This window comes from Oncorhynchus masou, chromosome 5, assembly GCF_036934945.1.
Source record: "Oncorhynchus masou masou isolate Uvic2021 chromosome 5, UVic_Omas_1.1, whole genome shotgun sequence".
NCBI classification, from domain to species: domain Eukaryota; kingdom Metazoa; phylum Chordata; class Actinopteri; order Salmoniformes; family Salmonidae; genus Oncorhynchus; species Oncorhynchus masou.
In genome coordinates this window covers 54,212,116-54,234,376 of record NC_088216.1, presented here as the reverse complement: position 1 = coordinate 54,234,376, position 22,261 = coordinate 54,212,116, and the positions used below count along the sequence as shown (strand labels likewise).

The following is a 22,261-nucleotide window of genomic DNA, read 5'->3' as shown; positions in this document are numbered from 1 at the left end:
TTCTGTTGTCCTGTTTGTAAGGCAGAACACAGGATCCGCGTCGCAAAAACATATTCTTGGTCGTACTGATGGTGAGTTGACGCTGATCTTATATACAGTAGTTCTTCTCGACTGTATGTAATGAAACCTAAGATGACCTGGGGTACTAATGTAAGAAATAACACGTAAAAAAACAAAAAACTGCATAGTTTCCTAGGAACGCGAAGCGAGGCGGCCATCTCTGTCGGCGCCGGAAGCTATTCCTCTTGTCCAGATGTGATGGCGATTGCATCGTCTGTGGACCTATTGGGGCAGTATGCAAAATGCAGTGGGTCTAGGTGATATGATCCTTGACTAGTCTTTCAAAGCACTTCAAACTGGAAACTGGTAACTACATATCATTAGGCTGCATTTATTGTAGCTGGGGATTTTAACAAAGCAAATTTGAGAAAAAGGCTACCGAAATTCTATCAGCATATTGATTGTAGTACCCGGACTGGCAAAACACTGGATCACTGCTACTCTAACTTTCGCAATGCATGAAAGGCCCTCCCCGGCCCTCCTTTGGCAAATCTGACCACGACTCCATTTTGCTTCACCCCTCCAATAGGCAGAAACTCAAACAGGATGTACCCGTGACAAGGACTATTCAACGCTGGTCTGACCAATCGGAATCCATGCTTCAAGATTGTTTTGATCACGCAACTGGGACATATTCCAGGTAGCCTCAGAGAATAATATAGATTGATATGCTGATTCGGTGAGTGAGTTTATAAGGAAGTGCATAGGAGATATTGTACCCACTGTGACTATTAAAACCTACCCTAACCAGAAACTGTGGATGGATGGCGGCATTCGTGCAAAACTGAAAGAGCGAACCACCGCATTTAACCATGGAAGGATGACCGACGTGGCCGACGTGAATAAAACATTTAAACGTGTTAACCCTCGCAAGCCTGCCGGCCCAGACGGCATCCCTAGTCGTGTCCTCAGAGCATGCGAAAACCAGCTGGCGTGTTTACGGACATATTCAATCTCCCTATCCCAGTCTGCTGTCCCCACGTGCTTCAAGATGGCCACCATTGTTCCTGTTCCCAAGAAGGCAAAGGTAACTGAACTGAATGACTATCGCCCCGTAGCACTCACTTCTGTCATTATGAAGTGCTTTGAGAGACTAGTTAAGAATCATATCACCTCCACTTTACCTGTCACCTAGACCCACTGCAATTTGCTTACCGCCCCAATAGATCCACAGACGATGCAATCGCCATCACATCTGGACAAGAGGAATAATGTACCTATGTAAGAATGCTGTTCATTGACTAAAGCTCAGTATTCAACACCATAATACCCTCCAAGCTCATCATTAAGTTTGAGGCCCTTGGTCTCAACCCCACCCTGTGTGATTGGGTCCTGGACTTCCTGACGGGCCGCCCCCAGGTGGTGAAGGAAGAAGACATCTCCATTTCGCTGATCCTCAACACTGGGGCCCCACAAGGGTGTGTGCTCATCCCCCTCCTGTATTCCCTGTTCACCCATGACTGCATGGCCGATGATCGTGGACTTCAGGAAACAGCAGAGGGAGAACCCCCCTATCCACATCAATTGGACTGCAGTGGAGAAGGTGGAAAGTTTTAAGTTCCTCTGCGTACACATCACGGACAAACTGAAATGGTCCACCCACACAGACAGTGAGGTGAAGAAGGCTGAAGAAATTTGGCAAAAAACGTCACAAACTTTTGCAGATGTACAATTGAGAGCATCCTGTCTGGCTGTATCACTGCATGGTACGGCATCTGCAACGCCCACAGCCGCACTTCTCTCTAGATGGTGGTGCAGTCTGCACAACGCATCACCGGTGGCAAACTACCTGCCCTCCAGGACACCAACAGCACCCGATGTCACAAGAAGGCCAAAAAGATCAAGGACAACAAACACCTGAGCCACTGCCTGTTCACCCTGCTACCATCCAGAAGGCGAGGTCAGTATCGGTGCATTGAAGCTGGGATCGAGGACTGAAAAATAGCTTCTATCTTAAGGTCATCAGACTGTTAACAGCCATCACTAACACAGAGGCTGCTGCCGACACACAGACTCAAATCATTGACCACTTTAATAAATGGAACACTTAGTCACTTTATTAATGCCACTTTAATAATGATGTTTACATATCTTGCATTACTCATCCTATATGTATATACTGTATTTTATACCATCTATTGCATCTTGCCTATGCCGCTCGGTCATTGCTCATCCATATATTTATATGTAATATTCTTATTCCATCCCTTTACTTAGATTTGTGTGTATTAGGTAGTTGTTGTGGAATTGTTAGATTACTTGTTGATATTGCTGCAGTCGGAACTAGAAGCACAAGCATTTCGCTACACTCGCCATATCATCTGCTAAGCATGTGTATGTGACCAATACCATTTGATTTGGCATGAGGCAACATGCTCCGTATGTTATCATTCTCCTCCTGATTATCTAACCTCAACAGTCAAGCTCTAAGTTAATGATCTGCAAGTAAGAACAAAAATTATAAATTCAAGTATAATTCATAAAGTATTTGTGTTATAACAGTACCGTAAACCATTCATAAGAAAATGCCATGCTGGGGAGACGCCATTGTATTCTATTATTTTGTCATACACAGATTACTCAATATTTATACATAATGGAGCTGCTGTCTGGAATGTTAAAATAATGTGGTCTCAGACTTTGGGCACATAGCCGCAGGAAGTTGTTTTGGGGGTCGGTGTACACTCTGTCCTCATCTCTGGCATTATAGCAGAGCCAAACAAAGGCCAGGAAAATATCAGCCCATACCTCATGTCAATGCATGATACTTAAGAGGATTATTTAATCAGACCCAGACCACTTCCACAAAATACAATTAAAATATTCCAAATCTCAAGAGGTTTCCAAAATAATTTTGCATACAGTAGACACTGCAACCATCACTCTCCACTGAAGACCTTATATTCAAAGTTCAGGCCTTTCACCTCAGCAGTCAATTGCCCATAAAGGAAGAGAATAGGAAATGCTCTTGTAGCTTGTTTTGAACATGTTCACTTCACTCACACAGGGAGTTGATGACACCGGTATGAATGTAATAAGATGCTACTCTTTTATAGCTCTGAAGTACAGGTCAGAGGTCTTTAATATTAACACCGCTAACAATAATTCAGAGGACAACTATTTGTAATTGAAGGGTATGTGGATACCATCCAAAGTGCCCCTTACTGACATCAAATTACTGAGGACAGGTAGCTAATATATATATATATATATATATACACACAGCCTAAGCGCACAATTATCGATGACATACACAAACTTCCTCTATATCAAACCAGAATGTGTCAAATGCTCAATCAAGAACAAAGGAGTCGTTTTGCTGAAGAGGGATCAAAAGACTGTTGTCCCACATTGGTTCTCCTATTCCGACTATATTTGCATAGATTTTATGAAACAGTCCCAATGTTCAGCCTCATTCAGAGCAAGCTGTGATATCCAACACAGCAGAGCAATCATAGTGAGTGCTGTATTATGAGACATTACTTCATTTTATGTGGATGCCAAGTTATCATTTGATTTTGTATGCAGGGTAATGAACCACAAACAAGTTTACAAACATTGAAATTGACTTTTATTGCAAGAAAATAGAGCAATATTTAAAAGTCAAGGTTACAAAGGGACAGAAAAACATTGTTCCATGAGGAATGGTTGAATGTGTTGAGACAGGCTGAAGTTTCCTGATACTTCTTAGTACTCTTCTCCCTCATCCTCTCCTTCCACGCTGTCTGCGCCCACCTCCTCATAATCTTTCTCCAGGGCAGCCATGTCTTCCCTGGCCTCAGAGAACTCTCCCTCCTCCATACCCTCACCTACGTACCAGTGCACGAATGCACGCTTGGCATACATCAGGTCAAACTTGTGGTCAAGGCGGGCCCAAGCCTCAGCCACTGCAGTGGTGTTGCTAAGCATGCACACTGCCCTCTGGACCTTGGCCAGATCTCCACCAGGTACCACAGTTGGGGGCTGGTAGTTGATACCAACCTTGAAACCAGTTGGGCACCAGTCTACAAACTGGATGGAGCGTTTTGTTTTGATGGTGGCAATGGCAGCGTTAACGTCTTTGGGCACAACGTCACCACGATACAGCAGACAGCAGGCCATGTACTTGCCGTGACGTGGGTCACATTTCACCATCTGATTACATGGCTCAAAACAGGCATTTGTGATCTCTGAAACAGTCAGCTGCTCATGGTAAGCCTTCTCTGCTGAGATCACTGGGGCATAGGTGGCAAGGGGGAAGTGGATACGGGGATAGGGCACCAAGTTGGTCTGGAACTCTGTCAGATCAACATTGAGGGCACCGTCGAATCGGAGGGAAGCAGTGATGGAGGACACAATCTGGCTGATCAACCTGTTCAGGTTGGTGTAGGAAGGACGCTCGATATCCAGGTTCCTACGGCAGATGTCATAGATAGCCTCATTGTCTACCATGAAAGCACAGTCAGAATGCTCCAGGGTGGTGTGGGTGGTCAGGATTGAGTTGTAGGGCTCAACAACAGCTGTGGACACCTGGGGAGCTGGGTAGATGGAGAACTCAAGCTTGGACTTCTTGCCATAGTCAACAGACAGGCGTTCCATTAACAGGGAAGTGAAACCAGAACCGGTACCACCTCCAAAGCTGTGGAAGACCAGGAAGCCCTGGAGGCCAGTGCACTGGTCAGCCTGGAGAGAAGGAGGAGATGTTTCAAATGTATTGTTAATTGAGTAAAGTAGGCAGGTATTACCATGTACAATAAGACATCACTAGAGGTTCTTTGAGATTCTCACCAGTTTGCGGATCCTGTCCAGAACCAAGTCGATGATCTCTTTGCCGATGGTGTAATGCCCACGGGCGTAGTTGTTGGCTGCATCCTCCTTCCCAGTGATCAGCTGCTCAGGGTGGAAGAGCTGGCGGTAAGTTCCAGATCGCACCTCATCTGGAGAAAGATCAGTTAGCTTTTCTCAAGACTAAGGAGATATACCAATGTTAGCAGAACCTCATTGCTTCAAGACAGTGATCTTACCAATGACAGTGGGCTCCAGATCCACAAACACAGCCCTGGGGACGTGCTTGCCAGCTCCAGTCTCACTGAAGAAGGTGTTAAAGGAGTCGTCACCTCCTCCAATGGTCTTGTCACTGGGCATCTTGCCATCTGGTTGGATCCCATGCTCAAGACAGTACAGCTCCCAGCATGCATTGCCGATCTGGACTCCAGCCTGGCCCACATGGACCGAGATACACTCACGCTGTGGGAAAATGAACAATCACGTAAAATTGAGTGCTCAGATATTAGTAGTCTTTCCTACAGATGAGTTCCAGTTATTTAAAAAAGCCTTTTCACGAGGAAGACATTTTGGCTGTATGGGCTTGTGTACCTGTATGTCTATGACTCAAGTTATGCATAGCTTTGGATCTAAATCAAGCACACCCTGGTCACCTGACTCAGTGTGTAAGTGATTATATGCAGCTATGAGGGAGACAGACCTGCTCTGTGTTGGTGCTGCAGAGAAAGCACATGACTACAGGCAGCAGATTTTGGAGTAGAGTAAGTCTATTCATGGCTCTAAATTATTGAGGGGTTTAGCCTCTTCTAAATTTAATCAAGATTTAGACAAATGTAAGGATATACTTCCAGACCATTATTAAAATACGTTTTGGTGATTATTAGTGTATAACTTAGGCTACTACATGTCTATGACTCATTTTAAAGATTTATATTTAAATCAATGTGGCCTAATCAAACCATGAGAAAGAATTGACAGGATTTACGTGTTACATCTGTGTTATTGGCTATGGCACTGTCATTCGGTGCTCATGACAATGGGAGTGATTATAGCTGTCGACTGTGGTAATCCTAGATGTAACGTTACTGAAAATCAGCATGGCAAGGATTAACTATGTATGGGTCGGCAGAAAAATCCCTGATATGGCACAATTGACACTAGCCTACTCTGAAGAGTGGAGTTGGATTTTTTCAGCGACCCGATTTTTTTTTTGTTTATCTAAATTGATTCAGATTGAGCCAAATCGGCTATGACATTGAAAGGGCAACTCCCCTTTCCAACGAAACGAAATGGCGTCGTCTAAAATAAAAGTGTACATGTCTATGCCTCTGGAGTATATGGGACTACAATATAATCGGGTTATAATGATTGATATAGGCTGGAGCAGCCCGTCTAGTTTCCTTTATTTGCACAAAATGAGAAAGGTCTCAGTGGTCTGACTCTCGGTTTATTCAGGTATTGACAAGAATGTAACGACATCTGCCTACCCAGACATTTGATTATTATTCTATACAAGGTCCTGCCCCTCGAACTTCCACCGGCAACAGGCTATAAAAAAATATCTGCAATAAATCACGATTAAGTCATCTCGATGGTGTGTCAGATTATTTCCTATTTTACTGCGTTTGCATTGTAGACTAGTTATGAATATGACAACGACACATGTTCACTACAAAGGCATGCCACTTTCCGCAATGCAACAAAGCAAGAATAGCCTACTATGGTCAATGAGCGGGGAGAGGAGGAGAGGGCTAAATGCCGCCCTACATAAGGAATCAAAGACCTCAATCTGTGGCGCAGTCCTAACTATTTGTGTCACATCGAATAATGTCTGTCACTGTGGGGAAAAAATAAAAATCATACAAAATATAATCGTGTTAGACAATAGAAGATATAGGCAACAGGTATCAATTATGGTGTCATGTTTTGTTGATAATCCATAATCTAATTTTATTACACGATCATGACACATTTAAAGAAGTCTACATTACAATTCTCGTCATTTTCATATTCAAACTTACCATGTCTAAGATGAGGAGTTTTATAAGAGCAGTAAAGATAAAATAAGAAGCAGTAGATTAAAGACCAACTCTCACAGACGGACCTTTAGGAGTCTAATGTGAGAAGTTTCAGTAATGTGTAAGGGTGGGGCTTTATATAGGCTACTGATTATGACGGTCCGCCACATTTGGGCGGGCTTTAGACTGAAATTTACCGCCCATCTGGGGAAAAGAAGAGGCGTTTTTGCTCGTTCTATTGGACCATTTGAAGGAGGACCATTTGAGGACCACGAAAGAAGGAAATGGCGTGAAAGTGTTACCTACGACCAACCATATCATGTCTAAATGGATCCATCTTTGGTCAAATTTACTTCAAAAGTTTTTCTGCTTTTTTTGCATTTTAGCTAACCCTTTTCCTAAACTTAACCTAATTGTCCTAACATGCCATGCTAATTCACCTAACCTGCTGCTTAAGCTCTTCTAAACCTGCTACGAAAAGTAAATTCTGACAAAAGCTGGATATTCTCCAGCCATGATCCTACAACCAAAGTACAATGCCGTGAAGTTAAGCAAATTCCCACAGCAAGGTTTTACAACTATTTTGATAGCCAATTAATTTGAAAATGATAACAATGTAGGCCTAACCTTTGACACCATCTTTATCTGTCATCTTTAGTTTTTTAAATTTGCCCTAGGCTATATGATTTTGCTTTAGATTGAATCATAATTCTTGATTTATTTTTTGGATCTGCTTGATATAAGTCTATTGCAGCCTAGAATCTTTCTACATTGACTTTGTAACTAATTTGGAGGACACAGCTGTCATTTTACTGGTCTCAAGGAAGCACTTCTCCCTCTTTTTAAAAACTGCTGGGTCATTAAAGCGGGCTGTTGCACAGGGTATTATAGTTTGGGTTTTACATATCAGTTTTAATTTATATTCATTTTTCGATTTTAATTTGGAGTTTAGTTTCAGTTAGTTTTCAGACCTGATTGTCACGTTCTGACCCTAGTTCTTGTGTTATTTGTTTGTTTTAGTTGGTCAGGACGTGAGTTGGGTGGGCATTCTATGTTTTGTGTTTCTAGGTTGGTTTTCTGTGTTCCGCCTAGTATGGTTCTCAATCAGAGGCAGGTGTCGTTAGTTGTCTCTGATTGAGAATCATACGTAGGTAGCCTGGATTTCACTGTTGTTTTGTGGGTGATTGTTTCCGTGTCTGTTCGCCACACGGCACTGGTTTGGTTTTGTTCACGTTTATTGTTTTGTATTTATGTTGAGTTTTTAATATTAAAAACCATGGACACTTACCATGCTGCATCTTGGTCCGATCCTTGCTATACACCTCTGCAGAGGAAGAGGAGGAAAACCTTTACACTGATTTGCTACTTTTTTTATTTAGTTTCAGTTATATACAAATATTTATATTTCGTTTTGTATTATTTAGTTTTAGTGTTATGGACAGAAAGCATGCATGGGCCAGGCTAGGAGCCATTTGTGTTATATAGTTTGTTGTGTGTTTTTTGGGATGTCACTTCTTGCAGCCTGGGGGCAGTAATACATAGTGTGAGGGGTTAGAGGTTTTGTTAGGTTTAAAGGTACAATCAGCAATTGCTTCATACATTTTTGGAATTATAAATTAATGATATGTACCCATTGATTCTTGAAGAATATAACTTATAAATGCCTCATGAGCTTACTTCAACTGTCGATACCCATCACAACCCAACATATAAGCTTTTTTACTCCAATGTTTATAAACAAAGTAAATATAAACAAATATTGTAACGCCTCAAAACATGGGTGAAACTATAATTTTGGATATCATGGATGGTCAGTCTTTGACTCCATAGTTCTCTATGAATTTTAGAGCGGTTACATTTCCCCAGCTTCATCCCTCAGCCAAAAATGCTGATTGGCCCTTTACATTATAAAGTCAATCTCAATATGACTTGGATTTGAAAGGAATAGCTCTGAAACTGGTAAAAAAAAAGATATGGTGAAAGGTAACTCACCCATGTTTACACCAATCCAATGCTTTTTCACCTCAGTAGGACATGTAAGAATAATCAAGTTATCGACTAGCCGATTCTTTCACTGTTCTCTAGAGATGGCTGATAGTGATGTAGTCTTGGATATCCCAGACATTGGAGCATCGTAAACTAGGCAAGCAACCTGTCTGTCTAGACAGCATAGACTGTAAAAAGAATAGACGGAGCCATCGATGACGTCACCTCATATTTTCCTATGTGAAGTCTTAGTAGCGCATTAGAAGATCAGTGTCGCCATTTTGCTTCATGGAGGCGTTTTCGGAAACATTGCATGCACAGTTTGAGCTACTCTAGGACATGACGTTGCAGGCATGCTTATTGCTGCTTCCTCTCATTGAGTATCTCAAGTTGAAGGCTGACCGGGGTACTGCAGGCTGCAAATGATCCTTATAACTTCAAGGACATACTTCTGGTGAAATAGAAGCAAGTATTGATCGTTTTTTTATACCCATTAATATTGACCACGATCTTGCTTTTGGAAAACATTGCCTGCAGTCCCCCGGTAGGCCTTGAACTTGAAATCCTCACTTAGAGGGGGAAGTTGTTCTCCCGTAGTCAAGAGAGACTAATAGTGATGCACAAACTAAGCCTATTTCAAACATCACCATCTCCTGGCAGCATTTACCCACCAGATTCATTAGCTTGAAAACCCCATTAGATTTTTGAACATAATTCATGATGTTTTACATTTTATTAGAGTTAGTTTTAAAGTCAAGGATAATAGTTTCAGTATAGTTTTAGTTTTTCAAACGGGTTTGTGAATTATTGTATTTCAGTTTATGAAATATATTTCTTCATGATTAGTTTCAGTTTACTATAATAACCTTGCTATTGCATGGACAGTGATCTGTCAGTGGAGTATGTCTGGTACAGTGCAGGCTTACTCAGGAAACAGCAGACACTAGACACATACCAAACCACAGGATGGAGCCAGAGTTTTTGAATATGAATCTCATCATAGATATTTTTTATAAAGTCTTGCAGCAGTCCATAGAGAATGATAGAGGCCTCTAGTGGCCAAATATTAGCATGGGCAGTGCCATTGAGGGCTTCCAACATTTTAATGTAGTCAACTGGGTGGGACTTACCAACTTCATTGGCTAATCCCACCTGGTGACCATTGGCTGATCCCACCATGACATGTTGGAGTCATGTGGCAGCAGGTAGCCTAGTGTTTTTTAATCTTTATTTAACAAGGCAGGTCTGTTTTCAATGACAGCCTAGGGACAGTGGGTTAACTGCATTGCTCAGGGGAAGAACAACAGCTTTTTTTACCTTGTCTGCTCAGGGATTTGATCTTGCAACCTTTCAGGTTACTAGTCCAACGCTCTAACCACTAGGCTACCTTCCGCCCCTTAAGAGTGTAAGAGGTTAAGAGTGTTGGCCCAGTAACCAAAAGGTTGATGTGCCCTTGAGTAAGGCACTTAAACCTAATTGCTCGTGTAAGTCGCTCTGGTTAAGAGCATCTGCTAAATGACAAAACAAATGTTGTTGTCCTGTTGGAAAGTTAACCTTCGCCCCAGTCTGAGGTCCTGAGAGCTCTGGAGCAGGTTTTCATCAAGGATCTCTGTACTTTGCTCTGTTCGTCTTTGCCTCGATTCTGACTAGTCTCCCAGTCCCTGCCACTGAAAAATATTCCCACATCATAATTCTGCCACCACCATGCTTCACCATAGGGATGGTGCCAGGTTTCCTCCAGACGTGACGCTTGGCATTCAGGACAAAGAGTTCAATCTTGGTTTCATCAGACCAGAGAATCTTGTTTCTCATGGTATAAGAGTCTTTAGGTGCCTTTTGGCAAACTCCAAGCAGGGTGTCAGGTGCTTTTTACTGAGGAGTGGCTTCCGTCTGGCCACTACCATAAAGGCCTGATTGGTGGAGTGTTGCAGAGATGGTTGTCCTTCTGGAATGTTCTCCCATCTCCACAGAGGAACTCAAGAGCTCTGTCAGAGTGATCATCGAGTTCTTGGTCACCTCCCTGACCAAGGCCCTTCTCCCCCAAATGCTCAGTTTGACTGGGTGGCCAGCTCTCGGAAGAATCTTGGTGGTTCCAAACTTCTTCCATTTAAGAATGATGGAGGCCACTATGTTTTTGGGGACTTTCAATGCTGCAGAAATGCTGCAGAAAACCACTTTATTTTAAGAATGTGAAATGTCAGAATAATAGTAGAGAGAATGATTTATTTCAGCTTTTATTTCTTTCATCACATTCCCAGTGGGTCAGAAGTTTACATACACCCAATTAGTATTGGTAGCATTGCCTTTAAATTGCTTAACTTGGGTCAAACGTTACGGGTAGCCTTCCACAAGCTTCCCACAATAAATTGGGTGAATTTTGGCCCATTCCTCCTGACAGAGCTGGTGTCACTGAGTCAGGTTTGTAGGCCTCCCTGCTCGCATGCGCTTTTTCAGTTCTGTCCACACATTTTCTACAAGATTGAGGTCAGGGCTTTGTTGTACCTTGACTTTGTTGCCCTTAAGCCATTTTGCCACAACTTTGGAAGTATGCTTGGGGTCAATGTCCATATGGAAGACCCATTTGTGACCAAGCTTTAACTTCCTGACTGATGTCTTGAGATGTTGCTTCAATATAGCCACATAATTGTCCCTACTCATGATGCCATCTATTTTGTGAAGTGCACCAATCCCTTCTGCAGCAAAGCACCCCCACAACATGATGCTGCCACCCCCGTGCTTCATGGTTGGGATGGTGTTCTTCGGCTTGAAAGCCTCCACCTTTTCCCTCCAAACATAACAGTGGTCATCATGGACAAACAGTTTTATTTTTGTTTCATCAGACCAGAGGACATTTCTCCAAAAAATACAATCTTTGTCCCCATGTGCATTTGCAAACCGTAGTCTGGCTTTTTTATGGTGGTTTAGGAGCAGTGGCTTCTTCCTTGCTGAGTGACCTTTCAGGTTATGTCGATATAGGACTCATTTTACTGTGGATATAGATACTTTTGTACCTGTTTCCTTCAGCATCTTTACAAGGTCCTTTGTTGTTGTTCTGGGATTGATTTGCACTTTTCGCACCAAAGTACGTTCATCTCTAGGAGACAGCATGTGTCTCCTTCCTGAGTGGTATGACGGCTGTGATCCCATGGTGTTTATACTTGCGTACTATTGTTTGTACAGATGAACGTGGTACCTTCAGGCATTTGGAAATTGCTCCCAAGGATGAACCAGACTTGTGGAGGTCTACAATTTTCTTTCTGAAGTCTTGGCTGATTTCTTTTGATTTTCCCATGATGTCAAGCAAAGAGGCACTGAGTTTGAAGGTAGGCCTTGAAATACATCCACAGGTACACCTCCAATTGACTCAACTGATGTCAATTAGCCTATCAGGAGCTTCTAAAGCTATGACGTAATTTTCTGGAATTTTCCAAGCTGTTTAAAGCCATAGTCAACTTAGTCTATGTAAGTTTATGACCCACTGGAATTGTGATACAGTGAATTATAAGTGAAATAATATGTCTGTTGGAAAGATTACTATTATTAATAATCTGTCTGTTGGAAAAATTTCTATTATTAAATTATTAAATTACTATTATCAATTAGTAGATGTCCTAACATACTTGCCAAACTAGTTTGTTAACAAGAAATTTGTGGAGTGGTTGACAAACAAGTTTTAATGACTCAACCTAAGCGTATGTAAACCTCCGACTTCAACTGTATGTACAGTGCCTTGCGAAAGTATTCGGCCCCCTTGAACTTTGCGACCTTTTGCCACATTTCAGGCTTCAAACATAAAGATATAAAACTGTATTTTTTTGTGAAGAATCAACAACAAGTGGGACACAATCATTAAGTGGAACGACATTTATTGGATATTTCAAACTTTTTAACAAATCAAAAACTGAAAAATTGGGCGTGCAAAATTATTCAGCCCCTTTACTTTCAGTGCAGCAAACTCTCTCCAGAAGTTCAGTGAGGATCTCTGAATGATCCAATGTTGACCTAAATGACTAATGATGATAAATACAATCCACCTGTGTGTAATCAAGTCTCCGTATAAATGACCCTGCACTGTGATAGTCTCAGAGGACCGTTAAAAAAGCAGAGAGCATCATGAAGAACAAGGAATACACCAGGCAGGTCCGAGATACTGTTGTGAAGAAGTTTAAAGCCGGATTTGGATACAAAAAGATTTCCCAAGCTTTAAACATCCCAAGGAGCACTGTGCAAGCGATAATATTGAAATGGAAGGAGTATCAGACCACTGCAAATCTTTCAGCTCATACAAGGAGAAGACTGATCAGAGATGCAGCCAAGAGGCCCATGATCACTCTGGATGAACTGCAGAGATCTACAGCTGAGGTGGGAGACTCTGTCCATAGGACAACAATCAGTCGTATATTGCACAAATCTGGCCTTTATGGAAGAGTGGCAAGAAGAAAGCCATTTCTTAAAGATATCCATAAAAAGTGTTGTTTAAAGTTTGCCACAAGCCACCTGGGAGACACACCAAACATGTGGAAGAAGGTGCTCTGGTCAGATGAAACCAAAATTGAACTTTTTGGCAACAATGCAAAACGTTATGTTTGGTGTAAAAGCAACACAGCTCATCAGCCTGAACACACCATCCCCACTGTCAAACATGGTGGTGGCAGCATCATGGTTTGGGCCTGCTTTTCTTCAGCAGGGACAGGGAAGATGGTTAAAATTGATGCGAAGATGGATGGAGCCAAATACAGGACCATTCTGGAAGAAAACCTGATGGAGTCTGCAAAAGACCTGAGACTGGGACGGAGATTTGTCTTCCAACAAGACAATGACAATGACAATGATCCAAATGCTCTCCATCCAACCTCACTGAGCTCAAGCTGTTTTGCAAGGAGGAATGGGAAAAAATTTCAGTCTCTCGATGTGCAAAACTGATAGAGACATACCCCAAGCGACTTACAGCTGTAATCGCAGCAAAAGGTGGCGCTACAAAGTATTAACTTAAGGTGGCTGAATAATTTTGCACACCCAATTTTTCAGTTTTTGATTTGTTAAAAAGGTTTGAAATATCCAATAAATGTCGTTCCACTTCATGATTGTGTCCCACTTGTTGTTGATTCTTCACAAAAAAATACAGTTTTATATCTTTATGTTTGAAGCCTGAAATGTGGCAAAAGGTCGCAAAGTTCAACGGGGGCCGAATACTTTCGCAAGGCACTGTAAATAAGGTATGTCTGTTTGTCATTTGTAATAAATTTGCAACAATTCTAAAAACCAGTTTTCAATTTGTCATTATGGGGTATTGTGTGTATATTACTGAAATGTTTTATTTATTTAATCCATTTTAGAACAAGGCTGTAACGTAACAAAATGTGGAAAAAGTAAAGCAGTTTGAATACTTTCTGAAGGCACTGGACAAATATTAGTGCTCTATCGATCAATCTCTATCTACCAGCCCAACTACATTAGCAAACTGCTGAGGATAACAATATGTCAAATTGCCTGCTGAAGAATATAACATTACAAATGTTTCATCAGTATGAAAACTGAGCTTAGACAGAGACAGACATGCTTAGTCTAGATAAAAGTAATGTTTGCAAAATAATTATTTTACTTGGGTATATAAACCTACTGATATCAATTTACTGTGTGGTCACTGATCTGTATGTGACTTATAACATTGTTACATGATGTCATAACAGAGACAGAGAACAAACTTCTTTATTGATGATAATTTTATTAGGATCTCGCTACAAAAGCACAGATTAAGCAAGGACATCAGCCTTTGTGAGTGAGCATATTTTAAGACTTGTAGACTACACCTTACCATTCTGCTACTTCATTATATTGGTTGTTCAAGGCAGAATCATACACTCTTAGAAAAAAGGTTATATCTAGAACCTAAAAGGGTTCTTTGGCTGTCCCTGTTAGAGAACCCTTTGAAGAACCCTTTTTGGTTCACGGTTGAACCCTTTTGGAACTCAAAAGGGTTTTTACCTGGAACCAAAAATGATTCACCTGGAAGCAAAAAGGGTTATCTTATGGGGACGGTGGAAGAACCCTTTTGGAACCCTTTTTCTAAGAGTGTAGTGGAAACAATTCAGTCATTCTCAGCTCTGGGTCACATAGGAATGCGTGAATTTGGCAGGGTATTTAATACTCCTCTCCCTCCTCCTCTCCCTCTCCCTCAATGGAGTCGACACCCACCTCCTCATAATCTTTCTCCAGGGCAGCCATGTCTTCTCTGGCCTCAGAGAACTCTCCCTCCTCCATACCCTCACCTACGTACCAATGCACGAAAGCACGCTTGGCATACATCAGGTCAAACTTGTGGTCAAGGCGGGCCCAGGCCTCTGCAATAGCAGTGGTGTTGCTAAGCATGCACACTGCCCTCTGGACCTTGGCCAGATCTCCACCAGGTACCACAGTTGGGGGCTGGTAGTTGATACCAACCTTGAAACCAGTTGGACACCAGTCTACAAACTGGATGGAGCGTTTTGTTTTGATGGTGGCAATGGCAGCGTTAACGTCTTTGGGAACAACGTCGCCACGGTACAGCAGACAGCAGGCCATGTACTTGCCGTGACGTGGGTCACATTTTACCATCTGATTACATGGCTCAAAGCAAGCATTGGTGATCTCAGACACAGAGAGTTGCTCATGGTAAGCCCTCTCTGCTGAGATCACTGGGGCATAGGTGGCCAGGGGGAAGTGGATACGGGGATAGGGCACCAAGTTGGTCTGGAACTCTGTCAGATCAACATTGAGGGCACCATCGAATCGGAGGGAAGCAGTGATGGAGGACACAATCTGGCCAATCAACCTGTTAAGATTAGTGTAGGACGGACGCTCAATATCAAGGTTCCTACGGCAGATGTCATAGATAGCCTCATTGTCTACCATGAAAGCACAGTCTGAATGTTCCAGGGTGGTGTGTGTGGTCAAGATGGCGTTGTAGGGCTCAACAACAGCTGTGGACACCTGGGGAGCTGGGTATATGGAGAACTCAAGCTTGGACTTCTTGCCATAGTCAACAGACAGGCGTTCCATTAACAGGGAGGTGAAACCGGAACCGGTGCCACCTCCAAAGCTGTGGAAGACCAGGAAGCCCTGGAGGCCAGTGCACTGGTCAGCCTGGAGAGAAGGAGAGATGTTCAGATCATTATGGTTGGACAACGACAAGAAATATAAAGGATGCACAATATGGCATCACTAGAGGTTGTAGGAGATTCTCACCAGTTTGCGAGTCCTGTCCAGAACCATGTCTATGATCTCTTTGCCGATGGTGTAATGACCACGGGCGTAGTTGTTGGCTGCATCCTCCTTCCCAGTGATCAGCTGCTCAGGATGGAAGAGTTGGCGGTAAGTTCCTGTGCGCACCTCATCTGGAAAAAGAAAGAGCTTTTATCTGAAGAAGTCAAGAATGATACACACAAAAAAAGGAAGGTTCCTTAAGGGTTCTTTGGGAAGGGTGATGGTTCTATGTGATAATTAAAATGTAGGGGTGGTGGCTGATTATAAAATTAATTATTTGTGTGCAGCCTTGAGTGAGAGTGTTGTTCCAGTTGATCTAATCTGTTGTGTTATGCTATTATGTATTTGGCACTCATTTGTTTTTAGTGTGTTGCACAGTGTCATCATTATTGTTTCAAGACAAAGTGATCTTACCAATGACAGTGGGCTCCAGATCCACAAACACAGCCCTGGGGACGTGCTTGCCAGCTCCAGTCTCACTGAAGAAGGTGTTAAAGGAGTCGTCTCCTCCTCCAATGGTCTTGTCACTGGGCATCTGACCATCAGGCTGGATCCCGTGCTCCAGACAGTAGAGTTCCCAGCATGCATTGCCCATCTGGACTCCAGCCTGACCCACGTGTACTGAGATACATTCACGCTGGTTCAAAAAATTAAAAAGTATATAATTAATTTAAAAAATAAATGTAATTGAGGCAAGTGTCCTAACTTTTCATAATCACATTCCAAGAAATGTATAGTAAATTACAACCAGACCATTTAAAAAAAAGTCATAATGAGACCATTGGAGTCTGGATGTGTGCTTTTGCGCCGGTTTCCCGGACACAGATTCATCTTAGTCATGGACTAAAAAGGTATTTCAATGGAGATTCTCCATTGACCATGCTTTGTAATCCAATACTAGGTTTATCTGAGTCAGGGAAACCTGCCCTTGATGTCTGAATGAGTCACTTTCAATATGCTAGCCTAGCACCTGTTACAAGGGTCATAACTGCTGATATCATAAAAAAAATAATTTTTGAAATACCAAGTTAGATATGGTCCCATTCTGCACAGACAAAAACATGCTGATAGACTAAAAATAAATGTACAATGTGCTAAATGTTGCGGCAGATGCTGGCCTACCTCACTGAGTGCAATATGAATAATTCATGTGGACATTCTGAATTTCAGTAAAGGCTACACTATAAAACATTTACCTTACATGTATTTCATTTTTCAATAACAGAATATTCATCTGATAAATTACACATAACAGTCTATTATAATTATATTGCACATAGGCGTAATCAAACTGTTTGGATTTGGCCAACACATGCATTGGGCTTTTGTATGACTGAATTCACACCATTCCCAAATTTCCTTAGGGAGTGGCTTGCTTTGTGTGCCAGAGCAGTCTATTAAATTTTGCGTGTCTGTTTCTAAATTAGCCTACACTTGTTTTAATATAAATGCCATTTAGGATGTTCCTATAAAAAACGTGGGTTTGAACACTACAAACCATTTTTTCAATTAAACTGAACATCAACACCAACTCTGTAGGCTACTACTAAACGCGCGTTTAAGAATAATAGAACATTCTCGACCTACAAGACCCGTGCATCCTTTCTAGCCACCCACCCATAATCAAAATGTAATTGCAAATGTACCCTAATCACTGTCTCAAAATGGAACATCTCAGAAATTGTATACCCAATTGTAAAAAAAAAAAAAAAAAAAAAAAAAAAAAAAAAAAAAAAAAAATATTGATACAATACAAATGTTTATTTTTTATTTTTATGAAATTAACGGCTCACCATTTTGATTGCTTTATGAGGAAAGGTATGATGCTGGGATAGAGGCGCCGGAAAGACGAACAGTGCACACTTCTCTAGACAGCTTCAGAGTGCGCTGGCCACTGCGGGAGGAGGCGGGGGCGGTGCTTTCTCATTCAATGAACCAGACAGCGACACACAGCCACAGCCCAGATTCGATGACAAAAGACAAAGCATGTTTGCAGATAATTACGTTGTTTTTAGTTTTATTACTATATTATTATAATTTTGAAGTCGAAATGGAATATGTAGGCCTAATAAACATTGTAGATGGAATTTAGCTCAATGAGAATGATTAAGTGACAATTGGCGTTGACCAGTCTATGGTGTATGAAAATGATTTGTTTATGTGAATATTATTATTTTTGCTTTAATGAAAAACATTATGAGGGTTATAAAATGTTATGTAAAATATGTTTTGTAGTCTCTTAAGCCATTACAAAGGTCTAAATAGCAGTAATGGACACACCGTTTATAGAGTGCCTTTTGCTGGATGACATTGCACATAGGTCTACATGAGATACTGTATATCCCATGTAAAAAATAAAGAAATGAAGACAGGCTTGAGTAAGGTGCTGAATGGTCAAATCTAACCCGTTCAAAACAAAGACACACACACGCACACATTGCGCCACATGCACTCTATTTTGTAAGTCAATTAATCATTTAGTCCCAAATCTCTTTAAGCTTCGGGAGCTGAACTAAATTCTGTGCCAACAATACAGCCCTGTTATAAAATGTGGAGCAGAATATCTAGCCCCACATTAGACATATCGCCTCTGTCATTTGATGCCATTCAAATACAAATGAAATGTACTGAGATGGAGAGGATGCAAACCAGTATAAAATCTCACAAAAGACAGCATGTTCATTCAAGTGCATGAAAAGACATTCATGCCAATTTAACATAAAATGGAAAAAAGGTTACCAAAATAGGATTCCATAAAAAAAAAAAATAATAATAAAAAAGATGAGAAGTTGAAGATGCTTGACAGAAATTTTCAGAGGCCAGACTCTAAAAAGGAGTTAATTCATGTATTAAATTAGAGTATGACTTTTGCTGCACCAAACTTCTTCTTCTAACCCCCGCTTCCCTAGTCTGCCTGGCCAGACCTCCGCCCCTCTTTGTTCAAGATTTTGCTGCAGTGACGTCACTCCTCTGCAGTGAATCATGTGACTGATGTGTCACTGTGGTTAGTTACCATCAAACACATGGCCCCTCAGCTGTCTGCCCTCTCCTCTCCCTGGCCCAGCTGTCTGTCACCTCGCTTCCTCTCCATGTGAATACCCCTCAACACACACACACACACACACCATTTCACTAATATCGGACTGAGGTCGAGGGGATAAAGTAAGAGATGGGCTGTGTTTGAAAGAGACAGCTGAATCAGATTCTCCTGACTGCCTCTCCCTGCCCGTCTGCCTGACTTGCAACCCAACTCAACAATCCCAGACAGATGGACCACTTATACTTTCCTTCCCTTTAGGATTGGCCGAAACATGGATGAAATCCTGTAAAACACATCAAGATGTTGAGCATGAATGAGTAAATAGTCTAACTGTTTTCTTGGTGTATGTTAGCAGGTGCATCTTATTTATGGTCAGGAAGAATCCTGTTATGAAGAAACAAATGACAAGTATTTTATTTTACTCCTGAAACACAAGTAGACCTATGCCATGAATCTATAGCCGCTACAAGCCTTTGATGATAATCTATGGAAGAATATGACAGGAAAAGTTGAAATTGAATCAATATCCCCATTATGGGTCTGAATTGTCAGGACCCGGTTACAAACCTGGGTCTCCGGAGTGAGAAACAGTCACTTAACCAACTGAGCCACGAATAGTCACCAGAACCCAGAAGATGAGGCAGACACAGCAGTACTTAAGACGATGTATTTAATAAAGTAAAAAAAGGAGAAGTCCTTCAATACAAAATGGCAAATCCAAAAGGTGGTAGGTATATCACAAAAAAAGCCTCAAGAGATACTCAAAAACAAAAACAGAATTCCACAAGAGCATCCACCGGAAATGACAAGAATACACAGAACACTAGGGCTGGGTGCTAACATACAAACACAGAGCACAGAACTGAGGGAAACTAAGGGTTTAAATACAATCAGGGGAAACGAGGCACAGGTGCAAATAATAATGGGGAACAAGGGAAAAAACATAAGGTCAAAAAGCACAATGGGGGCATCTAGTGACCAAAACCCGGAACAACCCTGGCCAAATCCTGACAGAATCCCCCTAGGAACGGCTCCTGACGTTCCTACCAGCTCTCTCAGGGTGGAGGGCCCTGAACTGACGAATGAGGTCAGGGTCCAGGATGTCTTTGGCAGGAACCCAGGAGCGCTCCTCAGGACCGTAGCCTTCCCAGTCCACTAGATACTGCCAGGACCGCTGCACCCGGCGGGAATCCAGTATCCGATGGACGGTATAAGCCGGCTGGCCTCCAATGACACGAGGCGGAGGGGGAGGTCTGTCTGCCGGGACAAGGGGTGAAAAAACAACAGGTTTTAACAATGAAATGTGAAATGTGGGATTAATCTTAAGGGATCTGGGTAAGTGTAGGCGATAAGAAACTGGGTTAACTCTCCTGGCAACCTTGAAGGGACCGATGTATTTTTGGGACAGCTTGCGAGACTCCATCCGTAGAGGTAAGTCTCTTGTGGAGAGCCAGACTCTCTGGCCGGGGCGCAGGGTAGGCCCGGGACGGCGACGTCTGTTGGCTTGTTGTTGGTACCTCTGTGAGGAACGCATAAGATTAAGACGGGTCTTCCTCCACATAAGCCGACAGCGTCTGACGAACTTCAAGGCTGAAGGCACTCTGACTTCTGCCTCCTGGTCCGGGAACAATGGAGGAGCATAGCCAAACTGACACTCGTGCGGGGACATACCAGTGGAGGAGGAGCGCAAGGTGTTGTGCGCGTATTCGGCCCAAACAATAAAGGATGACCATGTGGACGGGTTGTCACGAGTCATACATCGGAGGGTGGTTTCCAGCTCTTGATTCATTCTGTTTGGCCATTGGACTCCGGATGGTACCCTGAAGATAGACTGGCAGAAGCCCCCATGAGTTGGCAGAAGGCCTTCCAAAACCTTGAGGCGAACTGGGGACCTCTGTCAGAAACCATATCTTGAGGAATGCCGAAGACTCGGAACACATGATTAATTACCAACTCAGCCGTTTCCTTGGCAGAAGGTAACTTAGTCAGAGGGACGAACCTGGCCGCCTTTGAAAACCTGTCGATTATGACTAGGATAGTAGTATTGCCATGGGATGGAGGAAGTCCAGTAATAAAGTCCAATGAGATATGGGACCAGGGTCTGTGGGGAACAGGTAAAGGGTGAAGGAGTCCTTGAGGGCGGAGGTGAGAAGATTTGCCCTGGCAGCTCACGGGACAGGCATTGACAAAAGTGGCAACGTCTTCTCTTATGGTAGGCCACCAGAACTTACGCTGGATGAACTCCAAGGTGCGACCTATGCCCGGATGACAGGTGAGGCGAGAGGAGTGCCCCCACAGAAGGACCTGAGTCCTCACTGCCTTGGGGACAAACAACCGATTGGCAGGACCTCCTTTCGGGTCCGGTTCGCTAGCTTGAGCACGTCTCACGGTATCCTCAACTTGCCACGAGATCGGAGCCACAATCTTAGCAGCAGGAAGGACAGGCATGTCCGTGTCATCTCGAATGGCAGGAGCGTAGACTCGGGACAGGGCATCCGGTTTGAGATTCTTCGACCCGGGCCGATAGGTGAGGATAAACTGGAATCGATTGAAGAAAAGAGACCATCTAGCTTGTCTAGAGTTCAACCGCTTCGCCTGCTGGATATACTCCAGATTTTTGTGGTCCGTAAGCACTTGAAACGGGTGAGAAGCCCCCTCGAGCCAGTGTCTCCATTCCTTCAATGCCATCTTAACCGCTAGGAGTTCACGATCCCCACATCGTAGTTCCTCTCAGTCGGGGTAAGCCGGTGTGAGAAGAAAGCGCACGGATGAAGCTTCTTGTCTTCACCCTCTGAGACAGGACAGCTCCAACACCAACCTCTGATGCGTCTACCTCCACCACAAATGGTTCATCCGTAGTCGGTAGTATCAGGATGGGAGCAGAGAGAACGCGCTGCTTGAGTCCTTGGAAGGCCGTCTCAGCTTCTCTTCCCCACAAAAACCTTGCATTGCCACCCTTGGTTAAAGCTGAGAGAGGGGCTGCCACCAAGCTGAAGTTCTTGATGAACTTGCGGTAAAAGTTTGTGAAGCCCAGGAAACGCTGAACTTCCTTAACGGATTTGGGGGTGGGCCAATCCGCTACCGCCCCTACCTTCCTGGGGTCCATTTGGACTCGACCGGGTTCCACTACAAATCCCAGGAATTGTACTCG

General features: G+C 42.8%; 2 protein-coding genes across 3 annotated transcripts; both read right to left on the bottom strand.

The window, feature by feature from the left end:
- Positions 1-3,614: 3,614 nt before the first annotated feature.
- LOC135539871 (tubulin alpha-1C chain) lies at positions 3,615-9,117 on the bottom strand. 2 transcript variants are annotated; one of them, XM_064966061.1, is made up of 4 exons: positions 8,835-9,117; positions 5,064-5,286; positions 4,828-4,976; positions 3,615-4,722 (listed from the first exon to the last, which is right to left on the bottom strand). In XM_064966061.1, exons 2-4 carry the CDS (start codon positions 5,182-5,184, stop codon positions 3,748-3,750), a joined length of 1,245 nt encoding a protein of 414 aa, XP_064822133.1. In that variant the 5' UTR covers positions 5,185-5,286; positions 8,835-9,117; the 3' UTR covers positions 3,615-3,747. The 2 variants fall into 2 exon arrangements, with proteins under 2 accessions (XP_064822133.1, XP_064822132.1); XM_064966060.1 differs by lacking the exon at positions 8,835-9,117 and adding an exon at positions 6,846-6,975.
- A 5,416-nt stretch (positions 9,118-14,533) lies between these two features.
- On the bottom strand, positions 14,534-18,800 carry LOC135539870 (tubulin alpha chain-like). Its single transcript, XM_064966059.1, has 4 exons — positions 17,864-18,800; positions 16,485-16,707; positions 16,053-16,201; positions 14,534-15,950 (listed from the first exon to the last, which is right to left on the bottom strand). Exons 1-4 carry the CDS (start codon positions 17,864-17,866, stop codon positions 14,970-14,972), a joined length of 1,356 nt encoding a protein of 451 aa, XP_064822131.1. The 5' UTR covers positions 17,867-18,800; the 3' UTR covers positions 14,534-14,969.
- Positions 18,801-22,261: the final 3,461 nt, after the last annotated feature.